Here is a 23,682-nt window from a genome sequence, read left to right on the forward strand (position 1 = left end):
CCTCAGTGCTTGACCCACTCATTTTTACTGTCCACCCTGCCTACTTTTACTCCCTGGCACAGGTGGTAAATTCTCTTTTTTGCATATTTAGCAGCACTTAAGGTTCCTGCCATTGAGAAGCTGGGAGGCCAGACATGCCACTCATGTAAAAATACACAGGGCTTGGAAGACTAACGTTTTTAAATGTGTTTTAAATTGGTCGAGCTGTCCTTTTCTTTTTCTCACCAGCTCTCGCTCAGGAGCCCATCTGTAAGGCAGGCAGCAGCATCACCCCTTCCTGCCCATCCCTCCCCTCTTGGGTTCCCAGCCCTCCGAGATCTTTCCACTTTAAAGATGGGGAAGTAGAGGACCCGAGAAGAGAGGGACTTGCCCCAAGTTCCCAAGACACTAGATCAAAGCCCAGATGTACTCGTGCCCAACCAACACCATCCCCAGGTGCAGGGCTAGGCACCAGGACCATAAGGATAAGACACAGCTCCTTACCTGGGGGCATGGCAGTCTGATGAGCGTGTAGGGGATGCAGGGGGGAAGGGAGCAGCCCCAGCAGTGGTAGTAGCCATGGGAGCCTCATAATAATGTGTCTGATAGGTGCGGTGCCCATGCTAACCACGCCCCAGCCCCAGGCTTTTGCCCCTTACCTGCTTGCTGCAGGCTCATCATCATAGCACCTGTGGGTACTCCAGGGGCTGCCCTGACTCAGAGCCTGAGTACTGTGATCCCCTCACTGTGCAGATGAAGAAACTCAGTCCAGTGGATATCAACCTTTTATTTTAGTAGGTGAATCTTTTTGTCAAGAGCAATCTTCTATGGAACCCCCAATAAATCAGGCAGTACTGGGGAAGCACCCTTGCTTAGCTTCTCCCACTTAACCCCCTTGCAGGGGTCTGGAGAAACTTCTCGGAACCTGAGGTCTCTCCTGAGCACAGGGCAAACACCACCCCTGGGGGCTAGGTTACAAGCAGAACTTCCTGGTCCATTTATACTCATTTTACAGATGAGCGAACAGTGGCCCAGGGGAGGGGAGGGGTTTATCGAGGGTCACCCCAGCGAGTTACCACCTCAGCTAGCACTCTGGCCAAAGTCCTGTGAATCTCAGGCTGTCCATCTGTGACACCTCTTTTACTAGGAAACAGAGGCTTTTACTAACAGCTATAAAATACCTTCTCTTCCAAGCCATCATTTAAAGCCGAGCTTTCAGTGGGCTCTTGTTAACACGGTGTTTTCACCTCCCTCCAGCCCTGTCTCTCTCTGACCTCCAGCCACACGTCACTGAACACAGGAGAAGAATCTCACTTTAGAGAAACCACCCCTGGGAGCCAAGTGGATGAGTGTGGCTTGAAGCCGACAGCTTCACAGTTTACCTTAGGAGTTCTCTGTTCCTCTCAGCTTATTTAATGAAATGCCTTGTCACTCTGTTCACAGGACATTTGACATTAGAAAGGGCCTTTTAAATCCTTTGAAATATGATTTTTAAATTCATTGGCACCTCGGAGTGTGTAAGTGGAACAGTAACTTTCCTGTGTGCACTAAGATGGAGCCTTCTCCAGGAACTTTAATGATTGCAGCCCTCAGGAGGGCATCTCGGAAGGTGCCTGCCAGCCAGCCCCACGCCTCCTTTAGCAGGCCCCTCGTTGCCACCTACATGTCTTCTCGCCTCTTCCCAGCTCCTTTCTCCCCCGACTGTTTTGACGTGGATTCCTCTCTCCCTTGTCTGTTCCCTTTCCCAGTTTGTCCCTTCTCCAGGGTCCGTCCATGACTTTTTCTAAGGATGTTAGTGCCAACCATCTAGGAAAATGAGTCAACTGGCTAAGGAGTCAAGCATGGGCAGCTCCCAGGGTCCCAAACCTGTCTCAGCTGGTCCTCTCCCCCAGTCCCTTCTTGTCCCTCATGTGACCCAGAGGTGAAGCCAAGGCTGTGTTTCCCAAACTTTATTCCATGAAGTTCCGATTCCAGGAGAGGTTTCTCAGAGATGTAGTTTCCTGGCCCAGAGGTCAGGGTTGCTCTGCTCACCCTCACCATCGTGGTGATGGACCTCTGTCGTAGCAAGCACACCGACAGTTTTGAGAAGTCAGGGGGAGTCCAGAGTCCTGTGCAACTGTGTACAACCCAGGATCTGTCTGAGCACCAGAAATGTGTTTTGCAGCCCACCTGAGAGATGCCAGTTTGGAGATGTCTCTGTGATGGTCAGGAAGCATCTGAGCCCTTCACTAGGGTCCTCTTGGCCCCGAGATGGAAATCACAGGGCCTTTCCTGGCTCCCTACTCAGGAAAATCCAAATTAGGTTATTCTCTGAGAGCCTTCAGGAAGGGTTGTTTTTCTTTTTCATCTATACCAGAGCATTGTCAGTTGCTTGTGCTTTCTTTGGAAACAAATAGTCAAGTCAAGAAATGAGTCAAGGGGTGGCGGTGGTGGGGGGGGCGGCATTTATGGCCTGAACGCTGCAATCTTGGGGTCTGATCAGAGGGAGACATCAGCTCAAGCTGAGCCATGCTTAGAAAAAGGGATAGCACTGGCCTTTTCTGTATTTGGGAAGCAAATCCTTTCTTATCAAGCCAGCTGTCACACACACGGGCTTCTCCTACAAATAGGCCCACACAGGCACGGGCTTGCACTAATAGCATGGATCTCTGCTTCTTCCTGAAATGGAGGCTGCTTCTGGTAGCTGAGTCAACTTTGGTTTTTGTTTATTTTTAATTACTTTGTTTTAGATTAACAATTACTCCCAGCTTTTTGATTGATAAGTTGGTTCTTTTCCTAGGTTTTGTTTTTCTCTACTCTGGAAAATTCCATCAGTCATTTCACAGATGAGCCACGGTTTTGTTTGTATTTGTTTGCGCTGGGGTCTGAAACCACAAGCTGCTGTAAGAAAGGTGATGCTGATTGTATTAGTTGCTATGGTTGCCATAATAAAGTACCACACACTGATTTAAAAAGCAGAGATTTATTGTCTTAAAGTTCCAGAGGCCAGACGTCCAAGATCAAGGTGTTGGCAGGATTGGTTCCTTCCAAGGGCTGAGGGTCTGTTCCAGGCTTCTCCCCAAGTTCTGGTGGCTTGCTGGAATCTTTGGTATTCCTCGGCTTGTAGAAGCATCACCTCCGTTCCTGCCTTCATCTTCACGTGATGATCTTCCTGTGTGCCTGTTTACATTTCCCTTTTTCATAAGGACACCAGTCCTATTGAGTTAGGGGCCCACCCTTCTCTGGCATGACCTCACTGAACTTTAATTACATCTGCAACACCCCTCTTTCCAAGTACTGTCACATTCTTACTTGGATCATGGGATTGGGTTACTGAGGTGGGGTGGGGAGGTTAGCATTTCAGCATAAGAATTTGGAGGGGACACAGTTCAACGTTAGGCGAGAGGCTGTGTGGTACCGTGGAAGCACTGGGGTCCGGTGACAGGGATTCTGAGTCAGGCCTAACTGAGCCATCCCTCAGTTTCTTTGTTGACAAAATGGTTTTAGTTAAAAGACTCAATTTACAGGGTGTGGCCCCAGGATTGAATGAATTCTCAAGCGTGAAAGTGTCCTAGTTATGGAAGTAGCAGAGATGGGCTCCAGACACGGGTGTCAGGTACCTCTGTGCCATGGGGAATGAGCAGTAGGCGTCTCTAGCAAGGAGAACAGCTGGGAAGTGGCAGACCTGGACCCCTTTTCCCAGACCCCCTCCCTCCCATTCGTTACTTCCTCTCTGAGCCAGCTCCCTCAGAGGTGAAATGAAAGGTCTGGACGAGGAGGTCTCCTTCTGGCCATGAAGTTAGGGGATTCTGTGAAAAGGTGCGGATGCAGTGGCTAGAACAGTGCGGGCTTGGAACACAGCAGATCTGGTTCAAATGGTGATTCTTCTGCCTCTCGGTAGTGTGATTTGTGAGTCCCTCAACCTCTCTAAACTCAACATCCTCATCTGCAAGATGGGAATGAATGCCTGCCGCAGAGGTTAAATTATTAATAGGATGTCCTTGGGAATTACTTAATCACAGCTTGGTGTATGGTAGTATAAGGTAGCTATTAGCGTCAGCTGTTCTTCTTGAGGATTGAATGAGATGTTATAGAGGAAGAGCCTGCATACAGCAGGTGCTCAATGAACCACTGATGTTCACCCTGCTTTTAAGATAGGCCTTGGCAGAATGTCCAGCATTCATGTTTTCCGTAAGGGTATATAGTGTGGAGAGTTGTACAGAAAATATTTGAACTACTTGAAGAATGAAACAGTTTTCAGGGACTCATAGGCCATTTATAATCATCTATTACTCGTAACGGAGAAGACAATGACACCCCACTCCAGTACTCTTGCCTGGAGAATCCCATGGACGGAGGAGCCTGGTGGTCTGCAGTCCCTGGGGTCGTTGGGAGTCCAACACGACTGAGCAACTTCACTTTCACTTTTCACTTTCATGCATTGGAGAATGGCCTTGCCAATTACAACAACTACATTTTGTTAAGCCGCATGCCCTCAGGACTTTTACCTTGCACAGTTTATTAGAGAATTAATCCAACTTAATTCAGGATTCCATTATAGTAATTATTATCCTGACAATTCATAAAACATGCCCAGGCCTCCTTGTGAGTGACAAGCATCTGCTTGCTCTGAGAATGAATCCAAGAAGGATCTTTCTAAGATTTTTCTCTTTCCAGTAGGTCAGCTCAGAAAGTTCTTTCACAATGTCGTACAGACGAGAACTAGAGAAATACCGTGACCTGGATGAAGATGAAATCCTTGGAGGCCTAACAGAAGAGGAGCTAAGGACCCTGGAAAATGAGCTGGATGAGCTGGACCCTGATGTGAGTAGGCACTAAAGGGGACACATTGTCACACATGCAGGACGGTGACTCTTAGCGGCTGGGGGAGGGGCGGGCTGACTGCCTGGGGTACCATTTCGCCTTTCCTTCCATGGCAATAGCCTTAGAGTAATCTTGCCTTTGTGGGGGTGTGTGTGCTAGTCATGATTCTCTAAAGTAATAGAGCAAATAGGATATATATATAGATATATAGATATATAGATTTAGATATAAAGAAATTTATTGTCATGAGTAATTGGCTTCCATGATGATTGAGGCTGACAAGTTCCAGGATCTGCAGTTCGCAACCTGGAGACCCAGGACATCTGAAAGTGTCGTTCTAGCCTGAGTCCAAAGGCCTGAGAACCAGCAGAGCTGATGGTATAGTTTCAGTCCAATAGCTAGCAGGCTCAAGAACCAGGAAGAGCCAGTGTTTCAGATCAAGTCCAAAGGAAGAAAACAAAACGAAAGCAATTACCCAGCTCAAAAAGGTCAGGCAGAAAGAAATTCCCTCTTACTGGTAGGAGTTTCAGCCTTTTTGTTATACATGTATTCAGACCTTCAACTGATTGGATGGGGCCCACCCACCTTAGGGAGGGCCATCTGCTTTACTCAGTCTACTAATTCAAATGTTAATGTCATCTAGAAAGACCCTCACAGACATATTCAGAATAATGCTTAGCTAAATGTTTGGGCAGCCTGTGACCCTGTCAAGTTGATGCATAAAATTAATCATCACATGTCCACTTGCCGTCAACTTGGCACCCATACACATCTTTTTAAACCATACTTATCTCCATATAGGACAATAATAAGGCCATAATTCTGCCTCATGTGATACAACTATCCTGGGTACCTGCCAGAAGAAGAAGTAAAGTCCTTGAGTAATGTTTATTTTCTCCTTGATAGCCTGAAACTTAATACTATGATATAAAATTAACAATACTTAAATGCCACCAGATAAAATCAGTACATTCTTTGTTACATATTAAGAGAATAATAAAGGGAAGAAAACAAAAATATTTACTTAATGCATACACACATACATAGACTCACACATACACAAACATGTTCATAAAAAATACAGAGGAAATACTCATAACAATATTGTCCTCGTTTGTCTAACTGGTCACATGGTCATAGCTGGCATTTATAACTGCATTCTTCTACTACCCATTCTCTGCTCCCTTTGCCTTCAGCAAGCACCTCAGCTGGCTGTGAGTCTTTGCCTGATGGAGTGATCTACTCCTGAAGGGCCTGGACCATTAGTAGTCCTGCCTGGATTGAGTTATTATAGTTTTCCATCGACTTTAATCCCTGGGCCTTGTAATACTGAGAAAGCCCTATAGAAATACAAGGAATCCTTTGTATTTCAGGGGGATGCCCTTCTTTACCACCCTTCTGGAGCAGCAGCCTAATTTTCCCCTCAGTAATCAACACACATCACCTCAGCCAGTACAGAAATTCCCTTTCTGCCTATTCATTCAGAGGCATAAGGAGCCCCCAAAGTGGCAGTTTTAACTTCCAGTCCAATGGAATCATTGCTATGTCTCCTGGTAGAAGTATTCCTCCCTTTGGAACTAAGACTGAGGCCAGCAGAGCACAAGGTCATAGGAACAGGAAGCAAAACTTTTGCCAGTGGGTCACTAGGGGTACCAGTGTTGATAGTGGGTTGTTGTTTTTAGTCTCAGTCATGTATGAATCTGTGCGACCCCGTGAACTACAGCATGCCAGGCTTCCCTGTGCTTCACCATCTCCTGGAGCTTGCTCAAACGTACATCCATTGAGTCAATGATGCCATCCAACCATCTCATCCTCTGTCATCCCCTTCTCCTTCTGCCTTCAATCTTTCCCAGCATCAGTGTCTTTTCAAATGAGTCAACTCTCCGCATGAGGTGGCCAAAGTATTGGAGCTTCAGCTTCAGCATCAGTCCTTCTAGTGAATCATCAGGATGATCTTCTTGCAGTCCAAGGGACTCTCAAGAGTCTTCTCCAACACCACGGTTAAAAAGCACCAATTCTTCAGCGCTCAGCCTTCTTTATGGTCCAACTCTCACATCCATACATGACTACTGGAAAAATCATAGCTTTAACTAGACGGACCTTTGTTGGCAAAATGTCTCTGCTTTTTAATATGCTGTCTAGGTTTGTCATAGTTTTTCTTCCAAGGAACAAGCATCTTTTAATTTTATGGCTGCAGTCACCATCTGCAGTGATTTTGGAGCCCAAGAAAATAAAGTCTGTCACTGTTTCCATTGTTTCCTCATCTATTTGCCATGAAGTGATGGGACCAGATGCCATGATCTTCATTTTTTGAATGTTGAGTTTTAAGCCAGCTTTTTCACTCTTCTCTTTCACTTTCATCAAGAGGCTCTTTAGTTCTTCTTCACTTTCTGCCATAAGGGTGGTGTCATCTGCATATCTGAGGTTATTGATATTTCTCCCAGCTTGTGTTTCATCCAGCTTGGCATTTCGCATGATGTACTCTGCATAGAAGTTAAATAAACAGGGTGACAATATACAGCCTTGATGTACTCCTTTCCCAGTTTGGAACCAGTCCATTGTTCCATGTCTGGTTGTAACTGTTGCTTCTTGACCTGCATACAGGTTTCTTAGGAGGCAGGTAAAGTGGTCTGGTATTCCTATCTCTAAGAATTTTTCACAATTTGTTGTGATCCACAAAGTCAAAGTCTTTGGTGTAGTCAGTGAAGCAGAAGTAGGTGTTTTTCTGGAATTCTCTTGCTTTTTCTATGATCCAGAGGATGTTGGCAATTTCTGGATCCCTGTGCCGACCCTTGACTCCTAGACCCGTGAGTCCTGGTCATGGGAGAAGCAGCACCACATACTGGACACTGAATCAGAGCATGTACAGACTCATAGCGACCCTTAGCCCTGCAGGGTTTTACCACCTGGTCGCACTGTAACTGAGTTTTCAGAAGCCCTGTCCACCATTCCATCAAGCCAGCTGCTTCAGGACGGTAGGGAATGTCTGCCATGGAATGACTTAACTGAGAAGTAAAGGGCTTCCCTGGTGGCTCAGATGGTTAAGAATCTGCATGCAGTGTGGGAGACCTGGCTTCAGTCCCTGGTTTGGGAAGATAACCTGGAGAGGGAATGGCAACCCACTCTGATATTCTTGCCTGGAGTATTCCATGGATAGAGGAGCCTGGTGGGTTGTAGTCCATGGGGTCGCAAAGAGTCAGACATAACTAAACAACTAATGTACAAAGATCTACTTCCACTGGTTTGATGTCTTTATCTTTGCATTTCATAAGTAGTACATATAAATGTGTTTAAGCTCAGAATTTGCCTCTGCAGCCAGGTTATGGCATCACAAGACAGGAAGCTCACTGGTCACATATGTGGTTTGGCCAGTCACCACAGAGCTGTGACAGAACCAAGGGAGGGACTCCAAGGTGGCCTGCTATACTATCATTGTATCTGTATATCCTTGGTACCCTGGCCTAGGACCAGTCCAGAGAAGGTACAGAATGAATATTACTGAATTAAGGAAATTTTCCATTTGATATATTTTTATTAAAAATGGGGTATTTCATGTCTTTTTTAAAAAAGCTGTCACTCTTCAAACCTAGTTTAATAGTGATCCATACAGTAAATACTACTGTACCATTTCACTAACCCTCTAGTAACCACAGCTCGTGTACAGGGAGTGTAGGTTAGCAGAGAAGATGCAAGACAAGAGGTTAGATGTTCTAGGGGCAACCCTGGCTGTCTCTCTTTCATTCACATCACCTTGAGCCAGTTGCTGTCCTTCAGACCTTATTGTCCCAGTCCATGGAATGATGGAGCCTCATTGGCTCCATTCAGGGCTAAGTTTCCATGAGCTTATAAACTGGTCCTACCTCCAGATTTGATTAAATGTCTTCTTTTAGATAACCCAGAATCCTTGTCTAGGGGTCCTAGGTTTTAGGCCCCACAGAGTGACAAACCCCTCCAGGAATGTATCCTCTGCCTGCTATTCACAACCCCTTGCCCACACCTACACCCAATCAGGAGGAGATGGTCCCCGAGGCGAGGCCACTGGAGTTGACCTTCAGGTGCTCAGTCCAGAGGGGAGCGGGCACAATAAACCACACCCCAAGTGGGAGCACACAGGGAGCTCAGGGAGAGGATGAATTCTTTCGGTAGGAGGCTTTACAGAGCAGGTGATACTGAAACTGGGCCCTGGATTTTTCTAAGCCATGAATAAAAACAAAGAATTCTATGTTGAGTGAAGGCTACAAGTAGAGGCTCAGGCACAGAGAGCAGTCGTAGCGGGGAGTGTAGGTGGGGTTCCGGTGGAGGGCTAGCTGAGCCTGGAAGGGGGCTAGACATGGGGGGAGAGGAGGGTGTAAGGCAGACTAAAAGCTGTGGACTTCTCTCAGCAACTCAGGGAGTTCTGAGGACAGAGAGTGGGTGGGTTTGCTGACAGAGATCTTCCCTGAAGATAAGCAAGGGCCCTGCCCTTCTCTGCAACCCTTCCATCATCTTGCAGAATCTTTACTGCTCCCAGGGTGAAGCACAGACTCCCCAAGAAGCCCCCAAAGCCTTCTGCCTCTGGCTTTCCAGGCTGTTGGAGTTGTCCTGAGTCCCTGGACAGAGATGAGTTAGGATTAGGCTGTGGCTGCAAATTGGATGCATAATGACAAGGTTCAGAGCCAGACATCAGATGTTGGAGTAGGCAGATAGAGGAACCCTCTAAGAGTAGAGCCCCTGAGACCTGTTTGAGCCTCAGCTGGGAGCTCCATTTTCCAAACTGGCAAATGGCCCCACTCCTGATATCTGGCCCCAGAAGCAAATTCCCAGGGCCTCTGTGCCCTTACACACCTGAGCCCTCCTCGCAGGTGGTTAACAAGAAGGTATGCCTGAACACAGGCGGGATGGAGAGCCTGGGGCACAGAGAGCTGACTGTCTTGCCATGCATCACAGGACCAGGGTGCGGAGACTCAGGTTTCAAGCAGGCTCCAAAGTGTGCCACCTCCCCCTCTGGCAGGAGGAAGGTACAAGTACACTTGAATTTTGGAGTAGAGTTGGCAACCTGAGACCTGTGATCCTCATACCATTGTGGTTTCAAGTGGACATTTTCAAAGACCGCTTTCTCTCTAAGTTCAAGAAAAAGAGGAGAGAAATCAGAGCAAGGATAGGAGATAACCGAGACCAGTGGGGTTTTTGTCTCCACCTCACAATTGGCCCTTCACTGAGGTGCCTCTATTACCTGATTTGCAAGTCAGGATGGGAGCTTTGAAAAGATCTAGTGGGGCTCCATTCTTGCTGAGAGCACAAACATTCCAGCTTGAGTTTCACCTGACCTCCACCCATGTTCTGAAATCACAGCGCAGGGAGAGGCCAAAGGTATGCAGACCACAAGAGGCCTCCGGGCCACTGGCCTGGAGGGGACACAGAGACCAGGGGGTGTCCAGCCCTCCAACTCACAGAGCAGAACCCGAGCCCAGAGAGAGGAGGGGACTTGCATTGGTCACACGTCTGAGGAGAACCAGCCCAGGTCCTGGGCCCACTGTCCTCTCTCTTACATGCTCTACCCCACCTGTTTTAAGTCTAGTTTAACAAGCGCTTAGATGGCACTTTTTATGTGCAGACACTGTTCTTGCATTTTGAAAATATTCATTCATTCAACTGTCATCCTAATCCTGTGGTACAGACATTGTTGTCATCCCATTTTGCAGATGAGAAAACCGAGAGGTGAAGTAACTTGTCCAAGAAACTGAACTGAGGCGGTGGCAGAACCATGACGCAGCTGAGTTCACTCTTAGCCCTGACACTAAAAGGCTTCACTGGAGTCCTCAGGAAGATAGTGTGAGCCATGCCTGTGCTCTGGCTTTATAGTTGGGGAGGGTACTGTATGAAAGATTGTCCCCTTTTCCTCCTAGAAACAACCTGAGATGCAGAGATCCTTACTCAATCCTGGCTCTGCTCCCAGTTTAGGCAAGTGCTTTTCCCTCTCTGGATCTCAGTTTCCCAGTCTGCAAAATGGACACAGTTGGCCTAGATGCCCTCTGACACCCCCTCCAGCTCTAAGCATCTCGATTTTATGCGCAGTTCTTCGCAGTCTTATGACCTGAATTCAGTTAACAGGTAGTGTTGCAGGGGGTTATGTTTGCAGTGATGCAACTGTTAAGCCTCAGTGTCATGTGACACAGTAGAGTACGCAGAATTGGAAAGCTGCTTTGTTTGCAGCAGAAGATTGCAAACTTGTGCACAGTAAAAAAAAAAAAAAAAAAAAGAAGTCCTCAAAACTTTCTTAGTCTGCGGCCTGGAAAAACTCGAGCTTATCATGAGATTGTTGCACTTGGACTCCCACGGGAGAGGAATGCTCCATGTGCTAAAAGTATCCGCTGTTGACTGATTCCCCAAGAGGACCTGCCCTTTCTTGTCTCTGTGGAGTTAAGTGGATGCCGCTCTGAAGCTGAGCCAGCTGCTCGGCCGAACCAGACGGCGGGGAAAATGGGTAATGTATAGCCATGTTTGAGGATGACAGGTCACACCGTGACTCGAGCAGGGTACAGTGTATGAGTTCTTAGAGCAACGATAGATAGTCGGCATTTGCTGTGACAGAGCCCTGCATGGATTCTCTTCTTTAGTCCTCCGCAAGTTTTGGTTATCAGCCCCATTTTCCTGGTGACTCACACAGTAAAGAAACTGCCTGCAATGTAGGAGACCCAGGTTCAATCCCGGTGTCAGGAAGATCCCCTGGAGGAGGAAATGGCAACTCACTCCAGTATTCTTGCTGGGAAATTCCATGGACAGAGGAGCCTGATGGGCTACCGTCCATGGGGTTGCAAAGAGTTGGACACAACTGAATGACTAACACACACACACACCCATTTTAAAGATGGGGAAACTGAGGCTTAGAGAGATGAAGTAGCTTGCCCAGGAGTTGGGACTCCAGCCCAGACAGTCAGACCCAGTAGCCTGTGCTGTTAACTACCACCTCCAGTGAGGGTATGTGGGATGAGCCTGGAAGGGAACTTGGAGAACAAAGTTGGGAATTACCAGCAAATTTTTTTTTCTAATTCAGTGTCTTTTGAAGTTGTTACATTATTTTCACATAAATACAAATCTTAAAACAAAACAAAACAAAACAAAAAAACTACCAGCCTAAAGAATTTAACTATACATCTTACTTGTTAATGAGGCTTTGAGGAAAAGGAGTAATATTTTTTAGTGTCTCAGTAAAAGGATCAAAATATTTGCATGAAAGAAGGCAGAGATAATCCCAGACTTATAAAGAAATTGGATCCTTCAAGTTGATTCTGAAGTCTGCAGTTGGGAATCTGTGACACATTATAAAAACAACAGTAGAAAACAACAGGCCCCTGCCAGCAACAATCATTTTAAAACTACAACTATTCTCTGTTGAGGTCATCTTACGTGCCAGGTGCTGTCCTGTGTTTTATGGGCCTTGTCTCATAAAATCTCCACGAGGATTCTGTGAAATTGATCCTTGCAGGTTGGGGTTAAAACCACTCTAAGAAAAGGAAATGGATGTCCGAAATCACACAGCCGGTAGGTGACAGACCTGCCTCCCCCAGCCCATAATGTGTTAAGAATTCTGGGACCATGAATTGCAGGGAGAAATGATGGAGGAGAAAACCTCTGGAACTGTAGGATCTCCGAGTTAGAGGGGCCCTTAGAGATGATCTAAGCCCCACCCCAATCCCTGCCTGTATGAACACAGCGCAGGTAAAAGAAACCCTGGTTTACAGAGTTTTTCCTGCACACATGTCATTCACCTGGTGCTTTCTGTATCTCATCGAATCATTACTCCTGAGGTTAGGAGTATTATCGCCACTTTGGTGATGAGAAATCAATATAACAACAGCAGCCTGAAATCCAGGGAAAGGAAGGGACTTGTTCAGGGTCACACTGCAAATCAGCCACTGCACCAGGACACACCAGAATCCTGGGACTTCTGATCACACTACATGACTTCCAACCACAGTCCACAAAATCATAAACCCTCCCTATTCGTGGCCCACATCCTATCCTATAGACCAGAAGACACTCTTGGCCATGCAGGAAGCAGCCATGTCTGTTCACAGGGCTGTGGTTCTCCCTTGTAACACAAGCCGGCAGATTCACAAGCCCAGGACAGAAGTAAACAGTTGAAATGGAAAGAAATAAATCTCTGCTCTAAAAATAGGCACACATCCTTAGAAACATGGCCAGCCGTGCACGGAGCCAAGGGTGGGCCTGGTGGGGTGAGGGCGAGTGAGGCCAGGTGTCGGCATGTCCCCAGCCCACCCTCCGTCTTCTGGCACCCTGACCACCTCCCCACCCGGCTCTGCACCCCACTACCTTCCCCCAGGCAGGCCTCCAGCCTCCCCAAACCCCCCCCCTCCCCACTTCTGCTTCTGGGTGACCTCTTGGATCTGGAGCCCTTTATTCTCAAGATAGAATCCTCCCATTTCTCAAGAGGCCCAACCTCTCCACCCTTCCCTTGGGAACCCTTCCTGACCCTTCCCCTCTAAGCTCCCAGTGAAGCACCTGCCCCACCAAAGAGGGCCCCAGTGAGCCGTTTCCCTTTTGATTTTTATGTTTTTCATAGGAAATACGTTAAACATATAGTAGGGTACAGAATACACCTATGTTCCCATTATCCAAATTTAACAAATGTAAAAATGTTGCTTTATTTGATTCAGATCACCCTTAAAGAAAAGTCATGGTAAAGTTTCAACCCTGCCTTCCCACCTCCCCCAGTTCCTTCCCCATCTCTCTCACTCCCTCACTTTCTACTCAAAAGGCAGCAGACAAGCCCCCACAACATCAAGTAGGTAATATAATGAAGGAAGGAAGCTGGGCCAGTTTTCTTGAGGCGCATGGCCATCTTGGGTCATTTCTTACTTTTCTGCTCTTAAAAAGAGATATGGACGTAAGGAAGTTTTCATTTACCACTTCACCCTCAGGGAATAGAAGCAACAACAGAGCCAATGATTGTTAACCATTCGTTGACCTCTGTGTCAGAGACAGTGGGGAGTGGTGGGGACTGAGGCGGACGGGAGAGTTTGTGTTTGACCAGAGGGCACCTGCTATTCCACTCTACCAGGTGCTCTCCAGCACTGTCCCATCATCTGAGTTTGCAAGAAAGGCTGGAAATCTGAATTTTTATGCGCAAGTTTCCTGTCTGAAAGTGTTGGCCAGCTCATTCAAATATACAGACAAAAGCAACCAAGTTTTGGCATTTGATTGGACTTTAGACCTCCCAGTTTCCGATTTTGACTGTTCACAGGACAGATTTTTAGATAAACAGACAGATGGACAAGTACCTAGCCCAGTGTCTGGAACATAATGGGTGCTTCATACATGTTTATTGAACATGCATATATGACTTGCCCACTGGAATCTAGGGTTGTTGCAATTTAGAGCCACATTGTACCACCACAGATACAGGGCAGCCACGTACACTTGTGCAAGTTGTGCACTGCGTAGCTCCAGGAACCACTGCTCGTATAAGCCAGAGAACACACGTGCCCCTGGAGCTGTGCAGCGCCCAGTCTGCACAGTCAGATGCTGCTGTGCTCACAGGGCTCCCCCATAATGCGCTGTCTTTTCAGTTGAATGGAAGTGAACAGTTATGCCCTGTGGGGACAAAACTGACTGCTATAATCTGCTTCTAATATAGAGTTCAAACCTTTATTCTGAAGTTTCCAAAGATGATTTGACCATTTTACAGAAAGGGGATTCAAGGTCCAAGAGCGCCAGTGCCCTGTGTGTGGCCTCAAAGCCCTGGGATGAGAACCCAGGTTGTCAGTTAGAATGCAGTTTGTCTATAAGTAATAGAGATTCTAAATAACATAACTGAAGCAGTGGTAGCTCAGTCAGTAAAGAATTTGCTTGCATTGCAGGAGACCTGGATTTGATCCCTGGGTCTGGAATATCCCCTGGAGAAGGAAATGGCAACCCACTCCAGTATTCTTGCCTGGAAAATCCTATGGACAGAGGAGCCTGGTAGGCTACAACCCATGGGCTCGCAAGAGTTGGACACGACTTAAGAGACTAAACCACCACCAAGCAGTGTTCTGTTCATCTCTCAAGTAAGTCCAGAGGTGGGAAGTCTAGGGCAGGTACGGAGCTTAGCTCCCCAAACTTCCTAGAGTCCCAGGGAGCATTCAGCTCATCTTCATTCCATCGCTAAGGTGTAGCCCCCATTCTCAAAGTGGTCCAAAGTGGTGGCCATAATCACTGCAGTCCAGACATTAGAATAGAGGGAAAGGGTGGGAGGTGGGGAGAAAAGGAAAAAAAGCCATTTTTCAAGTATCTTTTAAGGAAAGTTACTGGAAATTGCCACTGGACATTTTTCATACTGTGACCCAACCTAGCCACAGGGGAGCCTGGGAAATGTAGTCTTTTACCATAGTGGCCATTGCGCAGCTACGTGTAGAGTGCTTTTATTACTGGAGAGGGGGAGAGATGATATTGGGGACTATCTGAAGTCTGTCGCTGTGAGTTTGCCAGTTTTATGGCCTGATGTTCTGCTCTGCCGAAAGTTCTGAGGGGAAGTGAGAGGAGTTTATAGGAATTTAACCAAATCCAGATCCCTGAAGGAAACATTACAAAGGTCTTACTCTCTAGTTTGGCATTTCCTAAAATCTCCATCAGTAAATTCTGCAGCCCCACTCTAGCACCTTTCATAATGTTTCCCCTTCCCCAGACCTGCATGGGGCAGCAGCTGGGTAGACCAGCAAACATCTCAGGATAGCAGGTGTGATGCTGACCTGAAGGGCGTCTAAGAAATACCATCTTTTCCCTGCTGGAGCATCAGTGCTGTGTGATTCTGGACAATTCAAAAGATGTTAGCACCTATTACTTGGGACTGGGGATTCAGAGAAGACTAGGATACATCTCAGCTGGCCTTTGAGGGACACTCAGTCTCTTTGGGGAGAGGGATATGGCATAAATGTGCTCCAAGACAAATTAGAAGGAGCATTATATAAGACCTGGCAAGATGCCTCCGGGTGTTTGGAAAGAAAATTACCAGATCGGTGTGGGGAGCACTGCAAAGGCTGGACAGGGTGCCCGAGAGAAGGGCTTTGAGGGATGAATGCAGTGGGGGAGGAGGGGTAGAATTCCAGGCAGAGGGCATAGCTTGAGTGATGCCCTGGCAGGGTGATGGTGTAGGGCGAGGCTGCGGAATGTGGAGCAGCCTGGAGTGGCTGGAACATGGAATACTTAAACCGAGAAGATGGGGAGGCTGGAGTTCGTTGAGGTCAAATCAGGAAAAAGCTCTCCATGCCAGGCTGATGAATTTGATAATGATTCTGTGGGTTAGTGGAGGTGCTGAGTATCTGTGACTGTGTTGGGGAGTGACCTGGTCAGGTACACAAGTGGGTGCGGTACACAAGCCAGCCTGATCAGGTACATGAGCCAGCCTGGTCAGGTACACGAGCCAGCCTGGTCAGGTACACGAGCCAGCCTGGTCAGGTACACGAGCCAGCCTGGTCAGGTACACGAGCCAGCCTGGTCAGGTACACGAGCCAGCCTGAGGCTCCCCTGATGCTCTCAGCAGTAAACACCATGGCTTGAACTAGGCTGGTGCCTGTGGGACAGAGATGATTCTAAACCCTGTAGCCTCAGGCTCCTTCCCCTGAGAAGTCAGGCACTCTCATTCTGCCAAGCCTCTGTGCTGTGCTTTCTGTCCCCCTGTAACCCTCTTCTCTCTCCTCTTCACCTGGCTGTTTCCTGCCTGTGCCCTGGGACTCATTCAGCTCAGGAACCACCTCCTGCAGAAGCCCCAGGTGAAGGAAGCTGCTCACACTTGTGTGTGTCTCCCCATCTGAGAGCCCTCGTGGGATGTGATCACTCATTCATTGTCTCAGGATGCCCAGTGTCCCCCAACAGCAGGGAAATGGAACATCTTCCTTGAATGTGAGGCAGAAAAGGAGGATAAGGAGAAGCCCAGGAGAGACAGGTTTGCCCTGCCTTGTGTCATGAGACATGCTGTGAAGAATCAGGTTAAAAGACATTGTATATATGCTGAACCACCAGTCTGAAGACAGCCATACGGATCCTTGAGATGCTAGTTATGTACACTGTCACCTATATATCAGCTCAGCCTTCCTGGCTGTGTGACTAACGAGGTGTGTGACTTTGGGCAAGTGACTTCAGTTTCCCATGCCTCAGTTTCCCCAACTGAAGATGAGAGAGTTGGCTCAGGGGCTCTCTTCCAGGCGTTGCAGCTCTGAGCTGCCAACCTGAGATCCTTTTAATACGTTGTGCCTGTGTGTGCGCGTGTGTGTGCATGCACACGCATATGTGTTGCCTGTGTGTGTGTGCATTGTCCACATGCACTCTGCTAACCAATCTGCAGTGGTTCTAGCCGAGATAGCTCCTCATGTAGCCCCAACTATCTATAGCAGTGATAATTGTGCAGATACTTAATATTTGGCCTTTACTGCACCTGTTCACAGGGTGTTAGAGCTCCTAACAGCACAGTTGAGGATTTGTCAAAGTTTCCATCATCCTTTGGGCAGCTGGATTCCAGAGCGTGGGTGAGAAAACTAAACAAAGATGCTAACCTATCACGCTGTACATCCAACTTTTAAATTTTACAACATTTAAAAGAAAATCGCCATTTAAAAAACTACAACTAGGAAACTATAGGAAGAGATTGCTTAGTTTTACCTCTTATGATTATTAAAAACAATTTTTTAAACCTCTGCATTAAAAAAATAAAAACATGTATCTACCTCTTTCTTCCTCTAGCCCAGAGCCTGAAACAAGCAAGATATTCAGTAAACATTTGAGGGATAAATGAATGTCTTGGCTTTCTCTATCTGGAATTTTAGTCTGATAGGAACTCAGATCAGAGGTGGCAAAATGGCAGCCTCTGGGCTGAGACTGGCCTGCAGCTGTGTTTTATTTGGTTTGAACATTGTTTTTAAAATATTTGGATCATGTGTCAATATTTAAAAATCAAGAGCTCTCACATAAAGATCAGCAGATCTAATAACACCACCCACGGCAGTTCTTAGCTAGAGCTGGGTAGTGTGGAGGCATTGAAATCTCCAGTGTGCCACAGTCCTCCTCGCTCCCAAGTGTATAACAGCTATAATTTTCTATTTTGGCTAAGATCAAAGAGTACCTAGAAATTCTTCCTCCTTAAAACCAACACTAGGGACTGCCCTGGCAGTCCAGTGGTTAAGATGCTCTGCTTTCAATTCAAGGGATGCAGGTTTGACCCTTGGTCCGGGAGCTAAGATCCCACATGCCACATGGCTTGGCCAAATTAAAAAACAAAAACAAAAACAAAACAACACCACCAACTTTCCTGTTTGGAGATAACAAAGAGATCACCCATACATTAGCCACTGCCCTCCTCACATGAGTAAACTTCTAATTGTAAGTAAGGACCTTGAAGGCATGCTCAGAGTCGTATACCCCAAAGCTATCTCCCAAAGCAAATCTCACCCTAACCCACTGGTCTTGGAGTGAAGATGTGTGTACATGTGATGTGTGCATGCAGATACGGAGTCCCTCATGCAGAAGTGACATCCGTCCTGGAGAAGCAGGCTGCTGCCTCCCTTTGAACTAACTGTAAAGAAAGCACATGCACAGCAAATTTACACTGTGCAGACAGTGAGATAGGGAAACAAGACTTAAGGGCCTTAAAGGTGAGATGCTTCCACTAACCCGCAGGCACCATGGACGCTATGACTTTTACAGCAATGTAGAGGCTAGTTATCAACTATTCTTTGCTATTCAGTAAAGTGGACCCCACTTTAGCATCTTGATTAACCTTAAAAGCTAAAATAATTGATTGTTTTGCATACATGCTGTAATTGAGACTTTTCTCTCCTTTTACCCTGCTTTCCCCATTTACCTTCTGTCTCCTCAGTTACTCCAGATTACGGAGTCCTTGGTCGGGTCCTGGCCCTGGGTTTTAGCATACTACCTGGCTTTATATTACTCACCCTGTAAGTGTTTGTAAAACGAGTAAGGAATTTAAGAAAAGATACATTTCCACACGAACATGTTCAGCAAATATTCTCCTGGTCAAAGGTGATGACAAAATGTTGTGGAAACTCTTTCTTTACCAATTGGATAGCTAGGCCTGAGACTCAGTTTTAGGTTCTGATAGTTATAAGAGATCTAAGGCAATATTTTCTAACCCATGTAATGCCTCCATGACCAGTTTACATAATATGGCTCCTCACTCTTTAAAACAAAACGCCACATTAAATCTGGCCAGCTCTAGCCTGCCCAGTCTCAGCATCATTTTTGGCCACTGACACACAAAGAGCCTGTGTTCTTAGCATTCTATGGGCACTTAATGTATTTCATTGGCCATTTTTGTAATTTTTCCCTCAATAACATTTAAAAAAAACACCTTTTTTTGAGATAATAATTCTCATGCCATAAAATTCACTCATTTAAAGTATACAATTCAGTGTTTCTTAGTATATTCACAGAAATATACAACAATCACCATAGTCAATTTTAGAACATTTTCATTTCAAAAAGAATCCTGTTCCTGACAGCTGTCATTTTGCATTTCTCACCATCCTCCTCAGCTCTGGGGCTTCCTTGATAGCTCAGGTGGTAAAGAATCTGCTTGCAATGCAGGTTCGGTTCCTGGATCGGGGAGATCTGCTAGAGAAGGGATATGCTACCCACTCCAGTATTCTTGAGCTTCTCTTGTGGCTCAGCTGTTAAAGAATCCGCCTGCAATGTGGGAGACCTGGGTTCCATCCCTGGAGAAGGGAAAGGCTACCCACTCTAGTATTCTAGCCTGGAGAATACTATGGACTGTATAGTTCATAGGGTTGCAAAGAGTTGGACATGACTGAACAACATTCACTTCACTTCCTCATCTCTAGGCAACCATTAATCTACTTTCTGTCTCTATAGATTTGATGCTCTGGACACTGCATATAAGTGGAATCAGACACTATGTAGTCCTTTGTTACTACTGGCTTCTTTCACTAAGTATGACGTTTTCAAGGTTTCACCTGTGATGTAGCATGCACCAGCACTTCGTTTCTCTTTATTGCGAAACAGTATTCTGTTGTAGGGATATACCACATTTCTTTATCCACTCATCATTGATAGAGATTTGACTTGTTTCTACTTTGGGGCTACTATAACTAAGGTTACTATGAACATTCATGTATAAGTTTTTGTATGAACATATTCTTTTATTTCTCTTGGGTTTACCTAGAAGTGGAACTGCTATCTCATACGATAACTCTGTTTTTAATCTGTTGAGAAACTGCCAGACTGTTTTCCAAAGGGGATGCACTTTTTACATTTCCCTTCGTTGGAAGGAATGATGCTAAAGCTGAAACTCCAGTACTTTGGCCACCTCATGCGAAGAGTTGACTCATTGGAAAAGACTGATGCTGGGAGGGATTGGGGGCAGGAGGAGAAGGGGACGACAGAGGATGAGATGGCTGGATGGCATCACTGACTCGATGGACATGAGTTTGAATGAACTCTGGGAGTTGGTGATGGACAGGGAGGCCTGGAGTGCTGCGATTCATGGGGTCGCAAAGAGTCGGACACGACTGAGCGACTGAACTGAACTGAACCACAGTGTATGGATGTTTCAATGTCTTCACAGTCTCACCAACACTTGTTTTTACCCGTCTTTTTTATGGGTAAAAGGGTGTGAAGTGTAATAGCTCATTCTGGGTTTGATTTGTGTTTTCTTGTTAGTTAATGATGTTGAGAAGCTTTTCATGTGTTAATTTTTTATATCTTCTTTGAAGAAATGTCTATTCAGATCTGTGGCCCACTTTTAAATTCTGTTATTTGTCTTATATTTTAAGTTAAGAGATCTTTATGTATTCTGCATACTATGTCATTCTCAGATATATGACTTGTAATAACTTTCTACCAAACTGTGGATTGTCTTTTTACTTCTTAGTTTCCTTAGAAGCACAAACATGTTCAATTTTGGTGAAGTCAAATTTATTTTTTCTTTTGTTGCTTATTGTTTCAGAATCATATCTAAGAAACCACTGCTTAATCCAGGTCACAGAGATTTATGCCTGTTTTCTTTCAAAAGTTTTATAGTTTTAGCTCTTACATTTAGGTCTTTGATTTATTTTGAGTTAATTTTTGTATATCAGGTGAGTTCATATGCTGTTTTTTCTATCATATGCTGTTTTTGCAAACAAGTTAAAATGATAAATAATCAAGAGTTTAAAAATATGCAACTGGCTATGGTTTTAGTTGAAAATCGTGTTATATTTCACTAAACGTACCATTTAATGGAATGAAAATAAACTCCTAACAAGGCTAATACTCTCAGTACTTACTTTAAAGATTCAGTAAGCAGAGAATCATTAGAAAAAGCCTGTCATGTTTTTGTTTTTTAAAAATCAGCTGCTTTCAATGAAGATAAATAAAACTACATTTTAACATGCCACATACGTAATATTTTTAAAACACATGAAAAACATCTTTACTCCCGTATTATAATGATATGGGTTTCAGTTTTAACACAGTGGTTCTTACTCAGGGGTGATTTTGACCCCCCCAGGAGACATCTGGGGATGTTTGGAGATATTTTGGTTGTCACAATCCGGAGAAGTGCTGGTGGCATCTGTTAGGCAGAGGACAGAGATGCTGCTAAGCAGCCAAGAATGCATATAACAGCTCCCATGACAAGGAACCATCCAGCCCCAAATCTCTCTTGTGCCGAGGTTGAAAACCCTACTTTCCCCATCCCAGTTTTATTGAGATATAATTGACATACAGCAGTATAGAAGTTTAAGGTGTACAGCATAATGACTTGACTTACATACATCATGAAATGATGACCACAAGTTTGCTGCTGCTAAGTCACTTTAGTCGTGTCCAACTCTGTGTGACCCCATAGATGGCAGCCCACTAGGCTCCTCCGTCCCTGGGATTCTCCAGGCAAGAACACTGGAGTGGGTTGCCATTTCCTTCTCCAATGCATGAAAGTGAAAAGTCAAAGTGAAGTCACTCAGTCGTGTCCAACTCTTCTCGACCCCATGGACCGCAGCCAACCAGGCTCCCCCATCCATGGGATTTTCCAGGCAAGAGTACTGGAGTGGGGTGCCATCGCCTTCTCCAGACCACAAGTTTAGTGAACATCCATTATCTCATGTAGATACCAAAAAACAAAATTTTGAAAAAACTCTACTTCAAATCACTGGCCTCTATCAGATATATTCAAAAAGAGATGTAATTTGCAAACCCCTTTCCCCTCAGTTACAACCTCGTGGGTTTTTAGCACCACAATACTGATCCTTTCGGAGGCTAGAATGCACCCCAGCACCTCACCACCATCAAAATCCTTTATGGTAACGAGAATCTGTCAGGTCTTCCCTTGTGGGGGTCATTGGGAACCACTTGCTTTACATGCTTAATTCATTTTATATTTGTATATATTCATTTTTTGAATTCTAAGACATATTTGGATAACACATCCCCTGTCCAACCTACATATTTGGGTAGCCTACCTCCTGGCAAAATGTGTTTTATCTGATCATAGAGCAGCAACAATAATGAGCAATAATTTGTGCGCTCACTGTGTCAGGCACTGTGTGCTAAGCACTTCTGCTTTATCTGATTGAGTGTTCTCAACAGTTTTGAGAGAGTGACTGTTATTATTCATGTTTTACAACTGTGGAAATGGAGGAACAATGAGGTTAGCTGACTTGCCCAAGATCACAGTGCTGGAGATATGGTTACTCCAAGTGAGTAAGGAATTAAGCCTGGGATGGGGTCAACTGTGAGGTGCCAGCATGTCACAAAGAATTTGATTGCTCATCACGGGTAATCGCAGATGGACATTTGCAGGACAGGTAGGCTGTCCCCTCACTCAGCTGAGCTATAGTAGATGTCGTTACTCTGAGTGGACACACACAGGTAGCCACAGAAAGTCTCGTCTCACCTGGGACATGGCTCATCCATGGACCATCATCACATGGAAAGTGTCTGAGGACTGCTGCTTAGGGAAAGCTGGGGTATCTGTGCCACCACTTACATTCTTGGCGGTCACCCACAAACCAATCAAGGCTCAGTTTTCTACCTACTGGCCACTCTTTCATAATGTCCTCTCCAATTCCCAGATGTCCCTCCTGACTTGTGGCCTAAGTCCATTTGTGTGGACACCAGCCCCACTCTCTGAGCCCTGGTATATACTGATACTGATGTCTGCGCCAGGCCCTGCTCACCTCGATTCTCCCAGAGTTGGGCTCACACTCAGTGTCCTGATCTCGCACCCACTGTGCTCTTATGGAAACGGCACAGTGGTAAACTATCCTGTAAAAAAAAATATCAAACTGCAGCCAAACAGTAGTATTTCCCTCCCAAGCTTTATCCCTCCACGTGCCAGGCCCAGAGCTCTCTTCATGTACCTGACAGCATTCTCCTCTCAGAGGGGGCATTTAGGAAAGGATCTGGAGTGTGAGTGGGTGACTGAAGAGATGCATGTTCTTATTGAATAGTACATAGATGGGAGATTGAATGGCTCTCTGATTTGTCCAGTGTGGGAGTGCAGCAGGAAGTGAGGTGAGACTGCTCACATCACCCTTTCTGGGATCCTCCCAACCGCCCTGAATGAAAGGGGGTGGGGGAGAGCACTGATCTGACCAGAAGATTTCCCTCTTCCCTCAAGTCTGAAGAAGGAGCCTGATTTGAGTTCTAGATTTGCGCAAGTCTTTCTCTGCCCTTGGCCTCAGTTTCCTCCTGAAGGGAGTGCGTGTGCACTGGCTGATCTCTGAGCATCCTTTCAAACCATGAGTGTCTGAATCTCTGCGTTACTGAGTTAAAGTGAAACCCGTGTGATTCAAATCCACCCTGATTAGGAGCCTGCTTTTGTAGTGAGCCCACACCTAGAAGCCTGCCCATGTTTGAAGAAGAAATCACGGGGATTGGTTGACGATATCTTTCTTGAGAGACCCATCTCCA

At 45.9% G+C, this 23,682-nt stretch overlaps 1 protein-coding gene across 2 annotated transcripts in view; it reads left to right on the forward strand.

The window, feature by feature from the left end:
- TMOD1 (tropomodulin 1) overlaps positions 1-23,682 on the forward strand; it is an 89,731-nt gene that overhangs the window by 16,657 nt on the left and 49,392 nt on the right. Inside the window, exon 2 of one of the 2 annotated variants that reach the window (XM_024995989.2) lies at positions 4,636-4,782. In XM_024995989.2, coding sequence (XP_024851757.1) covers positions 4,663-4,782 — 120 coding nt within the window. In that variant the 5' untranslated portion in view covers positions 4,636-4,662. The remainder of the gene's footprint in view (positions 1-4,635; positions 4,783-23,682) is intronic. The other variant, NM_001079640.1, reaches the window with a different exon arrangement.

This window comes from Bos taurus, chromosome 8 (genome assembly GCF_002263795.3).
Source record: "Bos taurus isolate L1 Dominette 01449 registration number 42190680 breed Hereford chromosome 8, ARS-UCD2.0, whole genome shotgun sequence".
Classification (NCBI taxonomy): domain Eukaryota; kingdom Metazoa; phylum Chordata; class Mammalia; order Artiodactyla; family Bovidae; genus Bos; species Bos taurus.